The 24,633-nt window shown below is 38.5% G+C and overlaps 4 protein-coding genes across 9 annotated transcripts; 3 read left to right on the forward strand and 1 right to left on the reverse strand.

The window, feature by feature from the left end:
• Positions 1 to 1,251: 1,251 nt before the first annotated feature.
• LOC112191883 (protein NRT1/ PTR FAMILY 8.2) lies at positions 1,252 to 4,824 on the forward strand. Of its 2 annotated transcripts, none has more exons than XM_024331362.2 (5): positions 1,252 to 1,566; positions 2,352 to 2,504; positions 2,604 to 2,821; positions 3,075 to 3,625; positions 3,784 to 4,824. In XM_024331362.2, the coding sequence occupies exons 2-5, from the start codon at positions 2,396 to 2,398 to the stop codon at positions 4,595 to 4,597; spliced, it is 1,692 nt and encodes a 563-aa protein (XP_024187130.1). In that variant the 5' UTR covers positions 1,252 to 1,566; positions 2,352 to 2,395; the 3' UTR covers positions 4,598 to 4,824. The 2 variants fall into 2 exon arrangements, with proteins under 2 accessions (XP_024187130.1, XP_040371892.1); XM_040515958.1 differs by lacking the exon at positions 1,252 to 1,566 and adding an exon at positions 1,609 to 1,715.
• Positions 4,825 to 5,602: 778 nt separating this feature from the next.
• LOC112194859 lies at positions 5,603 to 6,663 on the forward strand. Its single transcript, XM_024335106.2, has 2 exons — positions 5,603 to 6,035; positions 6,134 to 6,663. Exons 1-2 carry the CDS (start codon positions 5,703 to 5,705, stop codon positions 6,575 to 6,577), a joined length of 777 nt encoding a protein of 258 aa, XP_024190874.1. The 5' UTR covers positions 5,603 to 5,702; the 3' UTR covers positions 6,578 to 6,663.
• Positions 6,664 to 6,705: 42 nt separating this feature from the next.
• Positions 6,706 to 10,432, reverse strand: LOC112194858 (pentatricopeptide repeat-containing protein At3g09060). Of its 5 annotated transcripts, none has more exons than XM_024335105.2 (4): positions 8,236 to 10,432; positions 7,954 to 8,112; positions 7,793 to 7,852; positions 6,706 to 7,267 (listed from the first exon to the last, which is right to left on the reverse strand). In XM_024335105.2, exon 1 carries the CDS (start codon positions 10,336 to 10,338, stop codon positions 8,248 to 8,250), a length of 2,091 nt encoding a protein of 696 aa, XP_024190873.1. In that variant the 5' UTR covers positions 10,339 to 10,432; the 3' UTR covers positions 6,706 to 7,267; positions 7,793 to 7,852; positions 7,954 to 8,112; positions 8,236 to 8,247. The 5 variants fall into 5 exon arrangements, with proteins under 5 accessions (XP_024190873.1, XP_040372568.1, XP_040372567.1 ...); XM_040516634.1 differs by having other exon boundaries at positions 6,706 to 7,279; XM_040516633.1 differs by having other exon boundaries at positions 6,706 to 7,400.
• A 9,519-nt stretch (positions 10,433 to 19,951) lies between these two features.
• LOC112195075 (protein OCTOPUS) lies at positions 19,952 to 22,713 on the forward strand. Its single transcript, XM_024335425.2, has one exon. It carries the CDS (start codon positions 20,323 to 20,325, stop codon positions 22,477 to 22,479), a length of 2,157 nt encoding a protein of 718 aa, XP_024191193.1. The 5' UTR covers positions 19,952 to 20,322; the 3' UTR covers positions 22,480 to 22,713.
• Positions 22,714 to 24,633: the final 1,920 nt, after the last annotated feature.

Below are 24,633 nucleotides of genomic sequence, written 5' to 3' on the forward strand. Positions count from 1 at the left end.
GACCAAAGATTTCAAAAAGTCTATCAAAGTTTCCTCTTCAAAAAAAAAAAAAAGTCTATCAAAGTTCTTCTCTCTACGCACGAATAAGTTTGTCCTTCATCATCTCTCTTCGTATTTTTTGTCTTTTCTCTAATCTTTTATGATATCAACATTTTTTGATACCCAACATGTTCATTGTAGTTGTTGAATGTGATTTTTTTTTTTTTTTCAATTGTGATACTTCGAACCCTAATAGAAATAAAATGATTTATGAAACCCTAGAAGTCAAATATTGTGGTCTAACCCTAAGACCTTGAACCATACTAAATTTTATCTTATTAATTAATTATTCTCATTAATTTGAATTTATATTATGGTTCAAATAAATGTTGAACAATTGAATTTCAATTGATTGATTGTAGATCAAGACATTGACCAATATTGCTACAATATATATTAATCGGCGAAAACAAAATTGATGAGAATAATTAACCATAAACATCAAGTGATCTATATTGTATATTTATGTTGTTGGGAGATTAGAAATGAGAACAAACTGCTAGACAGACGAACAATCATTTATTTGAGTCAATTTCTATTAGAAGATACTGGAGCATTGAAGAGACAACGTACAAGTTATTATTTGGTTTTGTATTTGGGCTGCATTTGTTTTATTTGTTTTTTTTATTTTTTTATTTTGTACATCTTAGGAAATCTGTAGAAGTCATTCATAATAAAGTATATAGATTTTCATGAATCAATAAAAGTCTGTTGCTAAAATCAATAGTTTTAATAAATTCATAACAGTCTATCAACTTTTTAAAAAGTCTGTAGACTTTTCAAAAAGTCTGTCATTTAAAAAAAATCTGCACAAATCCAAATACAATACACCCTCCTAAATAATATTGATTTTCTGAGATGAAATGATAAATTTCTTTGGTTTTGTATATAAATGAACCTTGCAAGCATTTGTAGTACTAAAGTTGTGACGTTGGTATACCACAAAGCCACAAACCCCTCAAATAATTACGCATCACTCTTTGGGACACGTCCATATCAACACATTTTATTAACACAATTCGAGTCTTCTAAGCAAAAAGAGAAATCATGAAGGCATCTTTCAAGCAACCTCATTAGTAAGATTTTAATTTGGACCATAGTAATAGTTGAAAAAAATTTCTTTTCAAATAATAGGTATTTTATATCAATCGATGATTAATGAAAATGTAGTTTTTATATGAAGTGTACAGCTTGCAAGAGTCCTATCGTAAAAGAGCTACGCCAATGGCTCATAATAAATATGCACACTCATCAACGGTTGTCATTCTCTCATAGTCTCATGCTCGTAAATATAATTATTACGACGTGTTAAGACTTAAAATGGAGTACAAGATCCTCTCTGATTCTATTTCCACATATTTTCGTGGTTCGTTCTTTGCGAGTCCGAGCAGGAACCGGGCTCTTCCTCTTTTTGCTCTGATTCTAAGTCCCAACCAAATTCATTAATAACCCTAATCTCCATTCGTCAACCGCACAAAGATTCAGTCTTTTAATCGCCCTTTTCATCTTTCACTCCAAACTTCACAGGTATGTGTTCTGTCTGCACCTCGATGAGTACTAATATCGATCACTTGTTCAGATACCACAAAACAGATTCTGTCTTTTCATCTCTTTTCCTCTCAGTCTGGAATAGTATCATTCATGTCAAGCATGTATAATTTCTTAGATTAAGAATGGTGGGTTTTTTCAAACTTGCTCTGTATCGCTCTAGAATAACCCTGAATCAGAGTGCTTGCTTTTCCATTCCCTTTTTTTGTAAACTCTGCAAGCGCAATCAATGTTATTATTATGTTAATTGGGTTTTTTTTTTGTTTGAGGCTTTGACTTCCTCTGTGCTCTTACTCTGTTCTTTAGAATACGATAATGGGTTTTTGAGTTTCATCTTTTTACATTGAGCAACCATTTTTTTTTATTCGTACAGATGGTGACTTTCGTAATGATAACGCAATGCCTGTACGCTTTACTCAGCTTCTGTTTATTTTTTTAATGTTGACATATGACATATGAACATATGTATGCCAGTTTTTTAGCCCTTGTTCTTTCAAATACAAGTGCTCTATGTACAAGCTGCTTGAACTACACTTTGTCATAAAAGGGATTTGAAAAGATAGACAGATGGTTTGTAAGGTTGGCACCAATTGGTCCAATGCTGAGTGAAATATGCATTTTTTGAGAATCTAGAATTGAGTTCATTCTCTTTTCAACAACCCCACTAAGAGTTTGGATATGTCCTAGGCTCCCAGCCAATGTTTTCACTTTCAAATTGTCATGATTCACTCTTATCTTAGCTCTTATGTAAGGTGATTTTGTAGGTGACTCTCCGGTTTTAAACAGCAAGCAAAACAAGGCCTGGAAGATGGCTTTGGTGGAAGATGAATATACAAATGACGGCACTGTGGACATACATAAAAACCCTGCTAATAAGAGGAAGACTGGCAATTGGAAGGCATGCCGCTTTATTCTTGGTATGGTTTTATTGGTTATATTATGAATCCAATCGGTTTTGGAGACCTTCATGTTTTTTTCCTTTTCCCAATTTTGATCCCTAAATGATTCTGTTGCAGGAAATGAATGCTGTGAAAGATTGGCATACTATGGAATGAGTACCAATCTGGTGAACTATCTTCAGAAACAACTCAGCATGGGAAATGCCGCGGCATCAAAGAGTGTCACTAATTGGTCGGGAACTTGCTATGCCACGCCACTGTTAGGAGCCTTCCTAGCTGATGCATACTTGGGAAGATATTGGACGATTGCCATTTTCTCAATTATTTATGCTCTTGTAAGTTTTATCCGCACAATACTCCTCTTGAAGTGGCCTTTAATGCATATGTTTTTGTAATCAGGTTATTCGAAACAACATCAAGACTGTAATTCAATCTTTATCTTGTCAAATATACTTATTTTTTTGATCTTTTTCTTCTTTTGCTCCAAGAAGTTCTGATCAAATTTTTCTAGGTGAAATTGTTGTTTTTTATGTTATCCAAAAGACTAAAGTTAAAAAATATATTGAAGTATCTAGAGTTTTTGTCCAGGGGATGGCATTCTTGTCTCTGACAGCATCTATCAATGGACTAAAGCCATCATGCGACAGCTCTGGTTGCCACGCAACTGCATCACAAAAAGCAGTCTGCTTTGTAGCTCTGTACATGATTGCACTTGGTACTGGTGGAATCAAGCCGTGCGTTTCATCTTTCGGTGCTGATCAATTTGATGAAACAGACGATACTGAGAAGGAAAAGAAGAGCTCTTTCTTCAATTGGTTTTACATGTCAATCAATGTTGGTGCACTTATTGCTTCCTCGGTTTTGGTCTATATACAAATGAATGTGGGATGGAACTGGGGTTTTGGGATCCCAGCAGTTGCAATGGTCATAGCAGTTGTGTTCTTTTTCTTTGGTAGTCCATTGTACCGACTTCAGAAACCTGGAGGGAGTCCCCTCACAAGGATTATTCAGGTCATTGTTGCATCCTGCAGGAAATTCAATGTAAAAGTCCCGGATGACAAGTCTCTTCTTTATGAAACAAGAGATGCTGAGAGTAATATCCAAGGAAGCCGCAAGCTTGAGCACACAGACAAGTTAAGGTAAGTGGTACTCAAAACTAGAGTTCAGTGAGCTACTTCAAATAATGTAGAAATATCAAATCCAATAATTGGTTACAAAAAACTATCAGTTGTTTCTGTTCTCAGATACTAGTTTCATTGACTAAGCGATTTAAGCGTCTTATGGTGTCAAATTTCAGGTTCTTTGATAAGGCTGCTGTGGAGGACCTGAAGAGCTTGGAAAACCCATGGAAAGTCTGCACAGTTACTCAAGTAGAGGAGCTCAAGGCCATCATCCAGTTGCTTCCAATATGGGCATCTGGGATAGTCTTTGCTGCAGTTTACAGTCAAATGAGCACAATGTTTGTTTTGCAAGGCAACACAATGGATCAACATATGGGCCCCAAATTCAAGATTCCATCTGCATCTCTCTCCCTCTTTGACACAGTGAGTGTTCTCATCTGGGCTCCTATATATGACCTAGTCATTGTCCCATTTGCAAGAAAGTTCACTGGTCATCCACGAGGTTTCACCCAGCTTCAAAGAATGGGCATTGGCCTTCTCATATCCGTGTTTTCCATGGTTGTTGCTGGGATCTTGGAGGTAGTTCGGCTCGGGATTGTGCATAAAAACAATTATTATGACCGCGAATACATCCCCATGTCAATCTTTTGGCAAGTTCCACAGTACTTCCTTATTGGGTGTGCAGAGGTTTTCACATTCATTGGACAGTTGGAATTTTTCTATGACCAGGCACCTGATGCTATGAGAAGCTTGTGCTCTGCTCTCTCACTTACAACTATTTCATTGGGAAATTACCTCAGCACTCTGCTTGTTACCATCGTAACTAAAGTTACCACAAGGAATGGGAAGCTTGGTTGGATTCCAGATAACTTGAACAGGGGCCATCTTGACTATTTTTACTGGCTGTTGACCATTCTCAGCGTCATTAACTTCCTTGTGTATCTCCTCATTGCTAAGTGGTATACATACAAGAAAACAGTGGATCGCTGACCCAATACAAGGCACAGGAGGAAGACTGGAACCTGTGAATCTGCTATTGTAGTTTGTCTTTCTGTCATTTAAGGTTTGCCACTGAAAAATATGGTTAGGGGTTTGTGTGTTAATTTCGAAATAGATTATGGGTGTTTGTTAATTGTCTCAATTTCTATTCTGTTTGATTTCATGCACAGTAATCATTGTTAAGGTTGAGAGAACTGTTCAAAACCTGCATTTTTCTTTGTTCTGTATCACTGTTGCATTATAGGTACATGCCCTAGTTTTCTTGGCCATGTATGGTCAAGTCAAGTAGACCCCTTCAATCCCTTTGAGAAGATCCCTATTTTCAGAGAAATCTCTTACCCCTGACGCCTGTTCTGAGATCTGACTTGTGAGAAAACAGATCAGGCATCGCTTGGACTAACTCTTAGCTACACTCTTGGATGAGGCTAGGAATATATGTCCTGGATACTAGGTAACCATGCCGATGAATTTACGTCAGCTGACAAACATTTCTGAGGACAATCAAAAGATTTTATCTACGAAACAATCGTCGCTACAATTGTGCCTTTTATTTTATTTTTTTATTTACTTTTGTGGGACCGAAAAGGTGAGATAGGCCTTTAATCCCCTTATATATCTTGATCTGATGCTACATTAATCTTGTATGAATCAGGCACACAAATAAAATAAACAAATAGAGTCGAAGCTAGCAACACCATCGTCCTCAAGAAAATGGAGCTTTGATATATATGATCAACAGAGTTTTTAGATGGTGATATATTAAGAACTGAAAATGACACGACGTCACACTGTTTTTAAGACAATTTGATTAGTCGATTTGAATTAATAAATAAAAGAAAAGACTGTAATTCGATAAATACAGAGACCACTGTCTCAAACCTTCCAAAGGCATTATTTTTTTTTTACACATAATGAGGTGACAGAATCTCACTTTCTTAACAATCATTATATCCAGAAACACTTTCCAGTTAATGGATAATGCAACACCACATGAGAGGCTCAAAAGGACTTCAACTCAGACATATAAAATATCTCTCTTCCCTCAATTTCTTCCTCTCCTTTTATTCCAAAACAAGCCAAAACTGAAGCGGATAAGATGATTGCCCTCAAACACATTCAAATCTCTTTCAACGCCACCAGACATACCATTTTACAGCCGGGAAGATTTCCCAGCACAAAGAACTCCATCTTGCGCTTCAGCAAGTCCAATGATTCTGATTCCGAATCAGAGACTCCTTCGCCTGAGGGAGATACTCGCAAGCAAGAGCTGCTGGTGAGGATAGCAATGCTTCAAGCTCAGAAAGTCCGGCTTGCGGATTACTTAGATGAAAGATCAGAATATCTTACTAAATTCGGAGAAGATGCCACTGCGGAGTTTGACAAGATTGGAGAAGATGCCCTCAAAGGACTGGATGAAGCCAGTGCTCGGGTCTGTTTTAGGTCCTAAATCTGCATTAAAGATACAAAAAGCGACTTTGCTATGAAAATCTGTTGATAATCCAATTCTTATTCATTTGTGACTAGCAGATAATGGAGAATATGGACAGCCGCATGCAGGCGTTTGAGGAATCTACAGGAGTGAACATATCGGAGATCGAAGAAAATGAAAATGAGTTAGCAGCATTCGAAGATCAGATTGAAAAAGACCGAAATGAAGGGCTATTTTTCAAGAATCTGACGCAGGGGAAACCCATAAAAAAGTTAGACGCTACGGAGGAAATAAAGAAGATCAAGGAGCTTACTAAAAAAAGTGCAGGATCAGAAATCAGGAGGAATATTTACCTTGTATTGATTGGCCTGCTACTCATAGAAATTGTTGACTCCTTCATCACTTCAACACCCGATTGGAGAAAAGTTGCATTTCTCGGGGTAATTTTAGTGGGTTTGGTTACTCAGTTCATCTATGAGCAGAAAATGCTATCAGAAAAAGAAATAGCAGAAGAGAAGAAGACAGAGGAAGAAAGAAGGTGATTCCCTGCCCTTCAAGGGAAAATATTATGCTGTAAACTTTTTTCCAAACCGAATTATATTAGATAAATATAGCTTGGGTTTACATATTAGGATGATCTTTTTTTTAAGATCAAGTCAACTGTATTAATAAACAAAAAGTATATAGCATGAGAACACACCATATATATCTATTTACAAATGTAGCCTGTCAAGAAAATCTGAGAAACTGACTTCACTGCATACATTTCTTGTATTTAGTATTTACCTACCCAAGAAAAGAAACTGAAAACAGTCTGTACTGTTACCCAGCAAAAGATATATAGCATGATAAATAACACCAAGTAAATCTTACTACTTGATGGTGATACATCAAGCTCTTTGTTATTGCATCATCAAAAGGTGACCTTGGTGATACTACTACAATCACCAAAACCATACATGATGCTTCTTGAACTTTTATTATTATTTAGCATGCGTAACATGCCTCCAGTTTTCTTAATTAATGAATCTAAGTTTTCAATCAGAGCTATTGTATGTATATAAACTTACTAGTACAACAAAATGCAGATAGACCCAAAACTAAGAAAGACCTGCTATAGACACTAAAGATGGTGAGGAAGGTTGGTGTTCTAACATCTGGAAGACCCTTACTTCTGCCACATAGTGATATGAGGTCTTGTCTAGGATCCATAAAGAAACTCAGCGCCCAACCTGCATCAGGAGCTGCCAAATTGCAGGTTAATCAAATATAGCATGTACAATAACCCCAAGCGAATCTTACAACTTGGATTTGATACGACAAGCACTTTACTTTTGCATCATCTAAAGGATCTTGGTGATATCACTGCAATCACCAACAACTGTGTAACTGAGTTACCATATATGATGCTTCATGAACTATTAATTAATTGAGTTTATGCCAAATTGAGGTTATCAAATATAGCATATACAATAACCCCAAATGAATCTTACAACTTGGGTTTGATACATCAAGCGCTTAATTTTTGCATCATTAAAGGATCTTGGTGATATTACTGCAATCACCAATAACTATGTAAATTAGTAACCATATATGATGCTTAATGAACTTTTAATTATTCTAGTCCATGCTTCAAGTTCTTTGTAAACCCACTAGTGTGCAAGAGATGCATAAAGACCTAAGTGAGAACCGAATTGCCATATAGTATAGACATTAAAATCTGGTCAGAAACATAATTAAAAATTAGGATAACTCACACTTCTGTCAAATAGTGACCTGAAGTGTTGTTCTTCATTCGTAGAAGAACTGACATCCACCTGCACAAGAAAGCTTTTTGCAATGAGAAAGTAACATCTCCAAAAAAAAAAAAAACCAAAAAAAAAAAAACAAATATAGGCAGTGTGATATTCATTCATACCTTGCATCACTTTTGAAAGAAAAGCATGTTCTTCATGAAGAATACACCATTGTGCATGGTTCATTATCAGTAGATATCTTGGCAGCTAGCAACTCTACCAAGGACATATTTCCATGGATCGTTTCAAGCACGGTGTGGTAGTTTAAAGCATCCCAATTCCTAACAAAATTTGTATGAGAATAAAATGATCACTTTGGATATCTCATCCTACAACTTCAAAGGCAGCAATGCAACTAATGACATGAACAAAGAAATGCAACCAGCAACCAGAGTAAAACTTACATTCACACTACTTTAACCCCAAGAAGACTGCATAGTGGCCCCATCGTTGACCACTGCCCTAACAAGTATGTGCCACGTTATATGAGTCGGAAGAACTCCATGATGCAAAGCTTTTTCTAAGTACCCAACAGCATCTGATATTCTACTGCATGAACAAAGCCCTTTCAGAGTAATATTATAGGAAATTATATCTGGTTGTAGCCCATCCTTTAAAATGCGAGCCCAAATTTCTGATGCCTTTCCACAGTCTCTAATTTTGTAAAAACCCTCCATTAGGGTGTTGTGTGTCACAAGGTTCGGAACACAGTTCCTACACCCCATCTGAAAATATAGCTGCAAAGCACCTTCAGCTTTGCCTGCAGAGCAAAGTCCATGAATCATAATGTTGTACATAGTTACATCAGGTTCGAATCCCTTGTCAAGGGCTTGATTCCACAAATTGAGGGCCATGGCAATCTTCCTGCCTTGACAAAGCCCATCAATTAACAAACTATATGTGATCACATCTAGTGTCCACCCTGTCTCCAGCATTTCCCTCACAAACACATATGCATCACTAAATCTTCCCACTTTGCATAAGCCATTTATCAGAGTATTGTAGGAGACAACATTTGGAGAGCAATACTTGGTGGACATTCCCCTAAAAAAGCAAATTGCATCTTCAAGTTTGGTAGCTTGGATAAAGCCATATATCAATGAATTGCAAACATGAGAGTTTGGTTTATAGCCACACTTAACCATCTGATCAAGGATTCTGGCTGCTTCATCCAGTCTCCCTTCTTTGCATAACCAATTAATCAATGTGGAATATGCAAAGACATCAAGATCAGCTCTAGCATTTTCCGCCTCTTTTAAAATCCATAGAGCCTTGTTCAAGTAACCATTCTTACACAGTCCATGAATTAATACTCCATAAGTTGTGGAATCTGCAACACAAGCCTTCTCATGCATCAATTCCCAGACAGACATTGCTTCCTCTGCCTTCTTATTTTCAAACAACCCTTTGATCAATATGTTATAACTCACAACATTACGACAACCACCCTTCTCCATCACCTCCCACAACTCAAAGCACTGTCCAATCTTCCCTGCTCGGCAGAAACCATCGAGCATTGCATTATACATAACCGCATCCGGCACTACTCCCTTCTCAACCATATCCTTATAAACTCTCTCTGCCTCATCCACATTCCCCGCTTTACACAGCCCATGAATCAAAGAACTACAAGTAAACAAATCACATCCTCTTTCATTCCTCTTCATCCTATTCCATATCTCCAAACTCTCACCAAACCTCCCGCATTTGCACAAACCACTAATCATAACATTATAACTAACAGCATTCGGATATGCCTCCGCGTCCATCACCAACCTCTCCCAAAGCTCCTTAGCCTCCACATATTCACCTTTCCGAAAAAACCCATCAATCAAAATATTATAACACATGACATCAGGCCTGACTCCTCTCTCAGGCATTTCGTCGAACACCTCCAATGCATCCCCCAGCCTCCCATTTTTGGCCAACGCATTGATCAAAGTTCCGTAACTCATCACATCAGGCTCCAAACCCTTCTCCCACATCCAATCCAGCAGCCCCCTGGCCTTCTCAAACTGCTTCTTCTTGCACGAAATCTTGATCAGAGTGTTGTACGTCTGCAGATTTGGGGGCAACCCCACCGTTTCGAAATAAGCAAAGAACTGCTCGGCTCGGTCCCACTGGTTGGACTCAATGAAGGCGTTTAGAAGAGAATTGTAGGATCGAATGCCGGGTTCGCACCCGAAAATCTCTCGCATTTGCTGGAAGACGTGCAGGGCTTTATCAGGCATTGAGTTTTTGGCGTAGGCTTTGATGACGGTCAGTGCCACGTCCTCGGGGCAGTGGCATTTCTGGGTGCGGATGAGTTCGACGACCCGAGCGACGTGGGCAACGAGGTTGGGGTGGATGAGGCGGCGGAGGATGTGGTGGAAGACGTCGGGGGAGTGGGTGTAGTTGGGGTGGCGAGTGGCGGAGTCGAGGAGGGCGAGTGCGGAGTGGGTGTTCTTTTCGGCTTGGAGGAGCTTGAGGACGCGCTTGGGGGACAGGGATTTCGGGAAGTCGACCATGGCACTGGGAGTTTGGGGTGCTCATTTTTGCGGCATGGTTTCGAAACTTGGTTCGGAGGAAAGGTTTTTGAGTCTTGAAATTAATCGGAAAGCGGGAGAGGGTTTTGGGTTTTGGTGGCTGTTGTAGTGGGCCGAATGGCTGAGTGGCCCGTAGTGAAATGGATCCCTGACCCAAACCTGACCTAACCAGGAGAACAAGTGGTAGCTCTCCAAGAAATCATAGCAATTTCTTGGATCGAGGTTAAAGAAAGTGCTATCCTTCCAATGAGGTCGAATTCGATACACGAGGAGTTGTAAATTCTGTTGAATTCAAATGGAGTGGAGGATGATCGTCAATAATTGACGAGGCTCGCTTTTGTTTTGAGGTGAGAAACAATTGTGCTGGGTGGCTTGAGATTTGTATGATATTGTTCATTGGGGTGGACTTGGTGTTGTTGATTCATTGTTTCACTCTTTTCGGCAAGCGCCACCGCCACCATTCTCCTAATCCGGCCTTATCAATATCCGTCCGGCCCTATTTGTTCATTATCTCTGTGCGGGGAGGTCAAACCGACCATGATTAATTCACGGTTTTGGATATGTGAAAGCATCTACCTCTAGCACCATACTTGTCTTCCCCTCTCTACCAAAACATTCCACCCTTGTCTTAGTATTATTATTGTACTTGAAATGACACGTTATTCTTTTGTTTAACTAAATAGTCTCGCACATACTATCGTCTTTGTTACAAAGTTTCACAACATAACTTGTTATGTTGGATTTTAATTACTTGCAAAGAAAGTTTATATTCAAGTTACCAAATTGGTGCAATGGTAGCAATAATGGAGGGAAAGAGGCAAGTTTCTTAAAAGCTTTATTAGGAACATTTGCTGATCAAAATACCTCAGGCTATATGAAGTAGATTTCTCCTTCTGGTCAAGATCATCAGCCAAATTAAAGCTCATGTTCACATTAATAAAGAGCTTTTTTAAAGCCCAACAAAGATAATAGTAAGATATATATAAACTTGTAGCACCTAGATCACCAAAGTTGGGTTCCAAAAGAAATTTGGAAAAATTGGGATCTTTCTTATGTGAACTCTTTCACTTTTAAGCACACCCTTTCCAAGCATACTTCTCCAGCTCTCTCACAACTTTACCACTCAAAAGAGAAAGGGCAAAGAAAGCAATGACCATCTTTTTCTTTTTTCCCCTATCCCTTCCTCACCTTTGAAAAAAACCATTTTCTGCTGATGATTTTCATGCAATTTTAATACTAAACTATAGAGCATAAGTTCCTCTTTTTCTCTTTTAAACTGTAAACTTCAAGGCATGGCAGTGAGCAGGAGTGCAAGACTAGCTCTCAAAGCACCCTAAGATCTGCTTGGAATATTTGTAAATCCCTAAGTAAGTGTTTTATGCCTAGATATTGCCCAGTTTGTATGCTTCTCTGCCTTTGTCTTGCTTTAGTAACATGCCAAACTCTACATTCTTTCTTGGGATTCCTTCACTCTACTTTGTATAATCATATGGTTCTTTCCAAGGTTATGATAGGAAATCCCACTTGAAAATTTCACCCCAACCAGTAAAAACCATGGTAGACCTACTCATGTTTAGCCTAATTGCCCTAAATATAAGTCCAATGATGACCATCTTTAGTCCCTAGGAAGTATGAACAATCCCTTTGGCTGCCATAGTCCTTAGGTTGCACAGAACACAAAAACCCAATTAAATCTAAAAACCCATTAAACGTTTAAAACAATCCCTCAAGATCTTTTGGTTGAAAAGATGCCATGTGGAGTGATTAGCGGCACAAATCAATGGAGACATACATGATCAATATAAGTGTTCTTTAGTAGATAGTGTAGACTGTATAGTACTCCTTTGTCACAAAATGTGAATGAAGTTTAAGCAGGCATGTTGGGTCCAAGATGGAGGCTTTGTTTAAAGTGGTTTATCATACATGAATATAGTTTTTCTTTAACAAAATAAATGGGAAAAATCAAAAGCCTCTGATTTGTATGTGTGTGGGGTAAAGGACTCAATTAGAGTGTCCTTTTTGCCTTCATTTTTTCCTTTGTAATGATGAGCATACTTTTTTTACCTTTTTTTCCCACGATTAAATGTACAACTCTTTAATTTGATTGAGGACAGAAATTTAAACTCTCTTTTTTTAGTAAAAATAAATTTTAACTCTCCAATCAACGAGATAATTTTTTTAAAAAAATTAATATTTTTTCAATGAGTCGGTAAATATATATGATGATCGTCACTTAATAGTGTGATAAAAAGAATTTTCACTTATAATTGTTACCAAATTAACTATAGTTGACTGTGAAACAATTAAAAAACTAAGAGATAGATAGAATTAACTTATAAACGATTTCATGTTGGCAAGAATATATCGCCGATCCCTTGACCCAATATTCCATCGATCTGTGCACACTAGTTGAGTTCGTGTAACTTGTAACTATGTGACTTAATTAGGAGAGAATCCTTTTGGTGAGTATATATGATTTGCATAACAGTGGACAATAATGATCTAGGTGTGTAATAAGACACAATAATTTGACATAATGGCTTTGGCGAAATTTGTGGAATTTATGGGGGTGCGCATGCATATGTGCATGTTTATCTTTGCATTACTTGAGTAGCACTAGCCAGCTGAAATCTGCTTGAAAATAATTACTACTTATGATTGAATAAGAAAGGTGAACTTTATGGTGTTGAGTTTGCTAGCTCCTCGAGTCCTTGAACTTTAGCATGTCATCTCTCATACCTACAATATTCCAATTAAAATAAAGTAATGATTGTTTTATTTTTCCGGCAAAAATTGAATCATATAGGTTCTTTATAACGATAAAATCAGATTCTAAAATTGAGTCAATTGTGTATTGGGTTAGTCCAATTAGTGAGTGAAGTTGGAAATTGTGTTAGAATTAGGTTAAATTAAGGGTTTGATTCCCCTCCGATGTAACAAAAATAAAATTAAAAATTAGATCCTGAATTCTTTTTTTTTTTTTTTAAATTAAAGGACCAGATCCTGAAGTTTAGAAAATGGTGTGTGGTTGTCGTTTTTTTGGTTGTACATTGAAGGGATTGAAGCTCTAATTTAGCTGATGTAGACATCATACACAAGCAAAAACAAGACCCCAAAACAACACAAGAACTTCTAATTCCACTCGCCTATGCTAATGAGAAAAAGAAGAAGAGTCAAAGAAATTATATTCCTGGCATTATGTACTGGCCGGTGTACGCCTTTGGCTTCTCTTGACCTCAACGAGAAAGGGTTTGTCTTGGTTTAATATCTTGTTCTATTTAGTCGAAATTATATTTGAAATATAGGATTTAAATTTTCACTTTTTTGGCTCATTAGCGCTTCGTATTTTATATAAAAATGTGTCAATTGTATTAATATAAAATTGTAAATAATAATTTGGGTTTCTTCTTGATCGATTTCAGAACGGGTCGTATATAACTATTGAAAGATGAAAGACTGAATTAATCTATATCGTTGTTTTCATTTAGAAAATGACAGAATTATAAAGAAAGAAAGGAAAGCTCATTGTCGCTGCATAAAGCTTCGGCCTAAGGGGGAGACAAAACCATTAGTCTGACTGTAGAATCTTCAGTTCTTAGCAAAACAACAGAAAACAAACCTAAAAATGTCTGCAGTGTAAACTATATATGTTATTAATCTTTTCCAGGCAATTGCATGCATGCTCTCGAATAGTTCTAATCGATCAGATCCTTTCCATGTCATATATTATTGCATAGAAAAAAACCATGACACAATAATGGAGGACTGGTTGGTTTCAGTCGTCTTTCAGAGAACCCTAATCCTCCAACCACACACATGCAAAACAGTATATAATATTACCCTGGTATGTTCAGTATTGGCAATCGGAATGTGTAGCTAGCTCCATAGGCTTGGTAGGATCATACAATGATTTCGCACTAACAAAAGGTACAGGGGAGGAAAAGTTCGGCTGTATTCTTCCAAAAATAGAGGTTCTCAATTCAAAATCACGTATGATTATTTGACCACAGTGTGTGTGTACACACACACACACACAATATTAAGTGAATAATGAAGGAAAATAAGAGGTTATCTATTTCAAATGTTTTAGTAACAAACAGTTAAGTTTGATCAAGTAAAGTTATATGTAAAATCTCATTATTTTTTATATCTTGAGTAACTCTTTGAGAGTACACACATTTTTTTTATTATTAGTAAATCACAAATCACCACTCTTTTCTTTTTGTTAAGAATTGTGATGGATTAGTTAAGAGGCAAATGAGATTTCCTTCCGGTAGATGTTCAGTATTTCTGTATTTGATTAATTAGTTTGTTCCTTATAATTGCACATTATATGATTGAGAAATGCGTCAAAGGTGCAACAAGCAATAGTGAGCATGTATGAGATTAAATTTAGCTGAGATTTTAATCCTAATTGGTCAAAAGGTAAGGTCTTCCTTACTTGCGGACACAATTTTACATATTCTAATTCATTCGGGCTCATGAACTAAATCAACCATTAATGCATCTATCTTTGTGTTAACTTCTCTAAAGATGTGTGCAAGACAAAGACATCACAGTGAAGTGTCTAAAACTCATGATGATTATTTTAGCTTGAATAAATCATTAACTCATACATGTAAATAAACGGGCGGTACACTACCAAACAATTGTGCTTCCATTCATCAACTTAAATTTATATCTTCTTTGAGAAAGAAAAAAAAAAAAAAGGGACATCCTTTTGTTAATTCCGTCCATGACACATTTATTAAGAGGGCGATGAGGACATCACAAATTGAAGAAATGGTAAATCATGCCTAAAGTATTCTAAGAGACTAGGACACGATGCAATAGACCTTTCAATGATTGATTTGAGAAAGACATGTACATTGTGAACTAGCTAATTTATTTATGAACGCATATATTTTGTGGGGACTGTATTTGTAGTGGGAGTATTTGTCACAAACTTTGAAAGTATGAAGCAAAAGCAAACAAGAAAACATTACAAATATTGCACATCCATTCAAAAAAGCTAGATTGAAAACAATGTCTCAAATCTACATGTATATGCTGCCAATAAGTGGATCAAGCTGGAAAATAGGAACTTTGGTTAAATAAATCCAACAAAAGAAGCTAGATATAGAGGGGCCACTCCATGCATGCCCACAATATGACGAGAATTTTTGTCCCCAAATTAAAATCTCCGTTCCCCACTACCCAGTACCCACTAGAATATGACTAATTAATCGGGGATGATTTATATATAAATGCGATCTGTACCTTATTTCTACCAAACAAAACCCTTGAAAGACAAACCCTAGAGAGAATATTTATCTGAGAGAGAGACAGAGGCATCAGGCATGAAGTTTATATTAATTTCTTTCTGGGTAATAGTTTTCTTTTCTGTAATATGGCTTTATTATAAAAGAAAAAGGTAAAGGTCGGAGAGGACAGGGTCGCACTTTACGCCTCATTCCATGCAGAAATACTATACAAAATATACATCAGAATTTGAGTTTGCCCAAGTGATCGATCTTCATCGATCTCCATGCATGACTGTCCTGCGTGACCAACCCAGAAAGGCCACCAGCAACACCAGCAAAATATGAAGCTCAACGAGCTAGCATTGATAGCTATCCCATTCGCATGTGAAGTGAATAAGAAGAGTAAGATTAATGGGGACCTCGTGATCGATGTGCGACTCCGAATGGAGGAGAGTAGCTAGACATAGGGAGGGGTGGCGGGACCCGGTAGCTAGGGAGTGCTGGTGGCCGTGGCTGTGGTTGAGCCGGCGGGGGGTTATCTCGTGACGACTAAGCGGTGGGGAAGGTGGGGTCTCGATGAAGAATTGAAGAATGAAGACATACCTTTGATCACCTTAAAAATGAAGATGAAAAATATTCGTCTTGTTGCATATCTAAGTGAAACGTGTAACAGTTATTACTATTGATGGACTTATATATGTGTTTTCTTTATCAGAAATTCAAAATTTCGTAGTATTTGAAAGCAGAATGAATATTCAAAACTTGAAATTTTTTATTTTTATGAAAAGCTAAAAATAAAACCATCTTTGTAGATAATTAAAATCAATTTGTATCATTGCAAATTACATCAAAAATTTAATAGACAATGAGTCTGTTGTGAAGATGTCCAAACTTTTATAAACTCTTAGATAATATTATATTTGTCCGATATGGAATAACATCGAATCTACAATAATCTCAATTGATGGAGCATAGCAAGAGCTATCAAAAGTTAATTGTGCTCTATTCATCCATATGTGACTAAAAGGGAAATCCAAATTAGTTTATCATGTTTAGATCTAGATACACTTTAAGTTCAATTGAAATTGTTTTTGGCCATTGGATTTGATTGATTAAGATTCCCTACCGTTAAACCCTAAACACGTATTGGTTTCACTGCAAAACAGGAACTCATCACAAACCATGTGAATAAGGCATTAGCATCAAATCAAACAGAAAATTATCACTATTGAATAGTGAAAAATCAAGAAGGGGTGATAATACGCCATAACAAACATCGAGCACTGATCAAGCTCCGTAGACGATCACAGACTGTCCATAGGGAGGGGATAGTGTTAAAAGACATGTGAATGTGAATTATTATTATTATTATTATTATTTTGTTACACTCTTGCAAGAGGATTATGTGAAAATAAATGATATGTGATAAAATACACATAAACTTACGTTCTTATGTAAAATTCCTTTTATTGCTGTTGATGCTAGTTGACCTTGGGACCTCGAAGACTTGGCAATTAAAGCAAAGCCAACAGACCAGTGAGACCACTATGTGACCAACAAATTAAGTAGACTTTAAATTATCAGAGAAAGCACAAATTAAGTAACCATCAAAGTAGTTGTAATTAACCATCTTTACCCAGGAATTTTTTGAATTTGAACATTATGATATCAGATATCGTATACGGTATACCATGTGAACTTTGCTTTGTTTCACTTTCACATTAACATGTACAAACATATATGTATCGCATCAATCAACAATCAATCTTCGATTTGCGTCATTTCTTTTTTCTTTTCCAATCCCCACTACAACACCACCCACCCAATAAACCTTGGTTTCACAGTACTGTATGTTGGATCGATTAATGGAGCTCTGAAATGTCTGATAAAGCAAAACCCAGGTAAAGCTTTTAATGACAGGTTCGAGTTTTCATGATAACGTTTATTTCCCCACTTCTTTTATCATTTCGAAAACCCTAATATATTATCCTCCCCCAAACACATTCTTTGTGATACCCATGCAACCCAATCAAGTTCCAATGATTTATAGTTAACGATCGAGCTGCAAAACAGTTTAATGTAGGCAAGGTGTTTACGAAAATACATAAGAGCTGCAAAACAGTCTAGACTTGGAATTCTCATCCTCTTTGAGTTTTTCCAACTAAGGTTTCGCAAAAGCAGATTACCGTTTTGAATAAATGGATCGGGGAACCGATTGCTTTCGCCGTATAGTGATTCCATTTTGGTGTTTAATTTGGTTCTGAAAGACTAATAAGGTCTGAGAATCTTAGTACGTATTGTGCTGCAGAGCACGCATGAATCACACTTTTACCAAATATATAAAGGCAGGCCTAGCTTAAAGCAAAGCCCCAAGCTCAAGTCCCATGTCTACAACCCAGTTTAAGAAAGATTCACAGGACGTCATGCTCTGAGAACCCTGAATCATGATGAATAGTGGCGAGGCCTGAGATTGAGAGCTGAGTAGGGAAGACGAAAACGCCCCCGTTTTGACATTTGTTTTCTGGTGTCGTGTTTGTGGGTATATGACAGAGAATATAAATCCGAGGGGGGGCAAAGCAGAAAACATTAACAGCGACGAATGCGATGGGAGCTATTTGAGAGGGAAAATTAAAGAAAGCTGAAAAACAAAAAGAAACCCAAAACAGGAAAAAGGAAAAGGAAGAGGGAAAAGAAAGAGAGAAAGAAAGCGAAATGTGAGAAAGAGAGGTACTCTCTCAGAAACCAACCTCCTCCTTGGTGATGGCGTGGTTTGCTTTTGGTTTTTTTTTTTTTTTTCCTCCTCTCTCTCTCTCGACAGGAATCTTTGAAAATCCAAAGCACCCCCCTAAAAAAATACAAAGAACAATTAACAAAGGAAAAAACAAGACATTATTAGCTACAAAACAATTTGGGCACCTAATCCCTTTGGAACCTTTTGATAATGAAACTCCTTGCTCTGGCTAATCCACCTTGGAAGTGAGTTGTGTTCCTCCTGGGTATAGAGGTCAGAACTAGAACCATGCAAACAAAGCCAAAAGCCAAAAACCATTAAACGCCATAAATTCGATTCAACCAGAAAACTTTTTTGAAATTACCCAACAATCTCTTGGTTATTGAAAGATGAAATTAATTATGAATAGTCTCTTTACATTTATAATGTGAAATTACTTCTCAAGGCTTTCTATTTTGTGAATTGTGTTGTTTAAACTTTAGAGTGTGTATATACGTACATACTATGTTATAATGTTAATAGTATTATGTCAAGAAATTAAAGTGACCGATATGTAAATCAAAAATATTTCTAACGTCAAATGTGTTCTTCATATTTATGTTCACATGTACTAACTTATTTTGTAAAGTATATAGAAAAACAAGAATAATCTAACGTACACGTGAATAGCTTGTTCAATCATAATATAAGACGTGACACATTTGTGTCAGAAATATTCCACACGCGCCCCACATTATGTCGGATGTTTGAGACTTAACATGTGCGTCACTTATTCTAGTATTATATCATAACGTAAGAATCGACAATTTATCATGTCAGACATCTATTATCCAGCCACTCCTCGCAATGGATGTTTTGAGTCTCAACACGTATATCACTTATTCTGGTACCATGTCGAGACACGAGAGTATCACATATGTGGATAATTCTCTATAATTCTACATCATTGACAATTTATTATGTTCAATATCTATTTTCCTGCCACTCCTCGTGTTTGACGTTTTGAGTCTAAACATGTATATCACTTGTTCCGGTCCCATATCGAGAAGCGAGAGTATCACACACGTAGAGAATTCTGTGTGATACTACATCATACTGTAATCATTGACTGGAATATGTTAAATATCTATTCTCCTTCAGGAATGATTATTGACCATTATGTGTATAACTTAATACAACCGTTAAAAAACGTTAGGGTATCTAACACGTGAATAACTTATTCTGACAGTGTATCATAACGTAAATTATAACATTCCATATAATATTTTGAATCTCAATAAATAAACCGAATGAGTGAATAATCAAAATTATACATCATTACAGAAAATTCCACTCTTTTGTCAATCTAAAATGCTCTTTCGACAAGAGCAAGAATCTATACCATGTTTGTTCTGCGGCAACTCTTGCCACGAAGGCAAAGTCGTTTACTAATGTGAGATACTATAGCCTGAATCATCTAGAATATCTACAGCCTTTCAACAAAAAAAAATAAAAATTTGATTAGATAGTCGAATAAATAATTTAGAAACAATAACAAAACTATCCAAATCAAGTTAAACAAAGCCTCTTGCCAAACAGGGCCTAAGCAGGACCCCTATCACTGACCTCGATTAAGGATTCTGGTAGAGGAACCACTAGGCAGAAAATTGTCTTTTCACGAGCGAGTGCCCCTAGAGAAAACAAAAAAGCCTCAAAGCACAACAGCAGACGGTGATCTGGGCCCCACATAGTCCTTCTCTCTCTACTAATTCATTCTCTCTCTCTCTGATCTAAACCATTTTTCCTTTTTCTCTCATACATTTCTTGTTCTCTGTCCGTTGGAAACAAACAGTACTACTCCTTCCAATTTCCATTGCTTCGCTTCTTCTTCTTCTTCTTCTTCTTCACAGAATCCACAGTCACTCTCTCACTCTTGCACTCCACTCATTCTTACTCTCTTAACATGAGCAGAGGCAGCAGAGTGGGAACCAAGGACAAAAGCCACCGCCGGTTATGAATCCCAGCACGGACCCACCAAACCCGCCGCAGCCCCACCGACCCTCTACCTCCTGCGACCGCCACCCCGAAGAGAATTTCACCGGCTTCTGCCCCTCATGCCTCTGCGAACGACTCGCCGTTTTGCACCCTTCAACCACCTCTGCTTCTTCCTCGTCCCGAAAACCACCGACTTCCTCGACCGCCGCCGCTGCCCTTAAGGCCATTTTCAAGCCCCCCATTGGCGGTGGCGGGGCCTCTAGCAAAGCCCGACCCACCACCTCCTTTTTTCCTGAGCTCCGCCGCACCAAGTCGTTCTCCGCCTCCAAAAACGAAGGATTCTCCGGCGTTTTCGAGCCGCAGAGAAAGTCCTGCGACGTTCGCGGCCGGAATACGCTCTGGTGTCTCTTCAATCAGGAGAACCCCAACAAGAAAGAGCAACCCACTTGGGGAGCTGCCGGGCCTGAGACTGAAGTCGAAACCAGAAACTTAGCCGGGCCCTCTTCGAGCTTTCGAGGTCCGGTGTTGGAGTCCAAAGAGGAAGAGGAAGAGGAAGAAGACGAAGAGGAAGAGGAAGAGGAAGAACAAGAACAGAACGACGGAGGAATAGGGAGGATTTCCGACGAACTCAATGCGGGCAATGTCAGTGAAATCAGAGTTCCAGAAATCGTAGAGGAGGAAGAAGAAGACGAAATACAACAGCACCAACTCAACCAACAACAATCAGAGCCACCACTACAATTTCAAGAGGAAGACTTGAAGCCCATGAAGGACCACATAGATCTCGACGCTCAGACCAAGAAGAGAGACCTGAAAGAGATCGCCGGAAGCTTCTGGTCTGCCGCTTCGGTGTTCAGCAAGAAGCTGCAGAAGTGGCGGCAGAAGCAGAAGCTTAAGAAGCGGCGCAACGGCGGCGGATCGGCCACATTGCCCGTCGAGAAGCCCATTGGGCGACAGTTCAGAGAAACCCAGTCGGAGATCGCTGATTACGGCTTCGGTCGGCGCTCGTGCGACACCGATCCCCGGTTTTCGCTTGATGCGGGTCGGATGTCACTCGACGCGGGTCGGATGTCTTTCGACGACCCGAGATACTCTTTCGACGAGCCTCGCGCTTCGTGGGACGGATACCTAATTGGAAGGACTTTTCCGAGAATGCCCACCATGCTCTCGGTGGTGGAGGATGCTCCGGTGGTTGTTTCGAGAATCGATGCTCAAATTCCGGTGGAGGAGCCGATGAATGCTATTAACGAAGAGGACCCGGTTCCTGGCGGGTCGGTCCAGACCCAGAACTACTATTCGGACTCTTCTTCCAGGCGGCGCAAGAGTCTGGACCGCTCCAACTCCATCAGGAAGACGGCGGCGGCGGTGGTGGCTGAGATTGACGAAATGAAGTCGGTTACGAATTCCAAAGTGTCGCCCACTACTGCTGACTACTTCCATGGGCCGAAGCTGGTGGCTCCTGATCGAGAGTCGAGAGATTCTAACTCGAACTCTCTCCGCGATGACTGCTCGGAGACCTTTGAGATGGCGTTTCGCGGCGGCGATCCTGTGCTACGCGGCGGCGATTCGGTGTCTCGCGGCGGGGATTCCGCGGCGTCGGTGGTGGGGAATGGGGAGAGGAAAGATTGTAAGCAGAAGTCTAGAAGGTGGAGCAAGGCCTGGAACATTTGGAGTTTCATACACAGGAGGAGTGGGAACAAGGAGGATGATGAAGATAGGTATAGTAGTAGGCCTAATGGGGTAGAGAGGTCGTTTTCGGAGTCTTGGCCGGAGCTGAGAGGCGGCGGGGAGCGAAATGGGGAAGCAAAGGGTTTCAATCCAAAGATTACGAGGAGCAACAGCAGTGCTAGTTGGAGAAACTCACATAGCTTTGGAGGTGGGGCTTTTGGGAGTATGAGGAAGAATGGTGCTGTTGTTGAGCCACATGTGAATGGAAATGGCAATGCAAATGGGAATGGGAATGTGAATGGGAATGGGAATGGAAGGAAGAAGAAGGAAGAGTTTGTGCTGGAGAGGAATCGGAGCGCAAGGTATTCACCGAATCACATTGACAATGGACTCTTGCGGTTCTACTTGACGCCGATGAGGAACAGCTGGAGGAGTGGAGGAGGAGCTGGGAAGAGCAGGTCGAATCATGCACATTCCATCGCCAGAAGTGTACTCCGATTGTACTGAAAACAAAATTGAGGGTTGGGTTCATAAGGGGTGTTTGTTCTTTGGTTTAGTTTAATTTTGGTTAATTTCGCTGCATTTTGTTGTGTAAAACCACACAAGCCTAAATGCACTCTTGTTGGTTGGTTGGGGTTAAGAAAAAAAAGAAGAAAGAAAGCACTTTGAGATGTTTATCTTGCCTGTGAGTACCATGCTTTTGCTTCTCTTACTCAAATAACAAGAATTTCAGTGTCTCTCTGGGTTTGATGTCGATTCATTAGTTTAACCCTTTCTGGGTTTTTAACTGGCTAGATACAAAATAAGGCAAATGCAATGTGTAAGCAAACTGGGTTTCTAGGACCCAATTCGCTCCTTTTTCTTATCACAAACAGAATTGGGTTTTCGCCTTATTGCATTATTGGTGAAGAAGGCTGCAGGAGTTTTGGCATCTTATACATTCTGGAGAGAGCAGTAACATTCAGGGCAATTGTCCCAGATTAATTGAAGCAATCATTCATATTCATATAGGGTACGATTTGAGTTTTGATTTTTTTTTCCTTTGGGAACCAAGCAATCAAAAACCTTGGGCGTGTGGCCCACACTGTTAGGCTTTGGATTTAGTCCCTGGTTGAAAATCACTTGCTGCCTGAATTATGTTATGGCAGTTGCTATCTCAGATGGAATGTAGAAGACTATAACTGCACATAAGCATAGAGGAGCCTCAATTTGACCCTACTCTGATAAAGAAAGAGCTCCATGCTGGTCTTGCTCTTATGTTGTTGGCCCTGCTTAAACGGTTGGTCGTCTCTGCATATATGCAAGTTTCTTCTTGCACTGCTTTTGTATGAAGTGCTTATTTCAGTTGCATTTTCGATTGAAGTGTTTTTGTAAGAAGCAAATTTAAATTTAAGTTTCCGTGGGACAAATGTCAAGGGAAAATTACTTGGTGCTATACAAAATTTCAATGTTGTTCACCATCAGATTTTTTGTCTTGTATGTTGTTAGATGAAGTTATGAGATGTTTTTCACGTGAATTGTCAGTTTTCGGTCAAATAAAAAGATGTCGGTGTGACGGTGACCGAAGACAAATAAGATAAAAAATTTGAGCATGAAGGAGTCAACATACTTAATTGCTACTTCGTTTTATAGGAGTAGATTTGTCATAGACACCATTACAGAAGATAGTAAAGTCCAATTTACACGTGAAATGGATGAAAAGACATGTTCCCAAGACTCTTCAAGAAATTCTTCCATAACGGAAGAAGCACTTTCAATTATTTTTGCGGAAAGGGCCGAATTCTTTGAACTTTGGGTTTTGCTGGAAGGTTTTAGATAGTGAGATTAGCAAGTGATTAGGAAGGTGTTAGAATGAAAGCAAGTCTCTGGCAAAATGCAGAAGCACAAGGTCAAATTCACTAGTGGAATGAGTAAATGGATGAAATCCAGAAAAGCAAAAGTCCACACAAATCCAAAAGGTTGGCATCACTGTATCAGATTCGAATACATTAAAATTGCCTAAAAGAGAGTGAAAGTTAAATATGATTCAAGGGTGGAATATGTTGTGGTATTTACATGGATTTGTTAATGCAGAGTGGGATGAGAAATGATTGTCACTTGTTGACTTGTGTGTCTCCACTCTCAACTCTGAGTCTCTGTTCTAGACTTCTAGTGTAACTACAGCATGAGAGTTATTACAATTAAAATTATAATTATAGACATACTAATACAAATTAGAGATTTGAAATATCATATAATGTTTTAAAGTATTGAAATTCTGTTAAATTAATTCATACGGTAATCTTTAGAAGTAATTAGAACACCTTAAGACATGCATATATATCGAGCAAAATGTAAAGTGAGCTTAAAAACCTATAAAATTAGAATCAATCATATATTGGGGAGCCTGGCAAGATGAACTTTGACCAGAAAAACTCACAAATTAAAACAAGATCTATAAGAAGATTGATCGACCCAGATCCCATAGTCAAAACAAGAACTAAACCATGGGGCCAGTAAGCATGTTATAAGGAATAAAAACCGATCAAAGTTTTTTGGATTCACTAAGTTTGAGATTATTCTTTCTCCTCTGTATATGTAAAAGCTCCACGATCAACTCCAAAGTCAAAAGGTTATCATGAAAAACATCCCAACATGCTTCTTTCATGGAGGAGATAAAGA

The sequence above is a fragment of the Rosa chinensis genome, chromosome 3, assembly GCF_002994745.2.
Source record: "Rosa chinensis cultivar Old Blush chromosome 3, RchiOBHm-V2, whole genome shotgun sequence".
NCBI lineage: Eukaryota > Viridiplantae > Streptophyta > Magnoliopsida > Rosales > Rosaceae > Rosa > Rosa chinensis.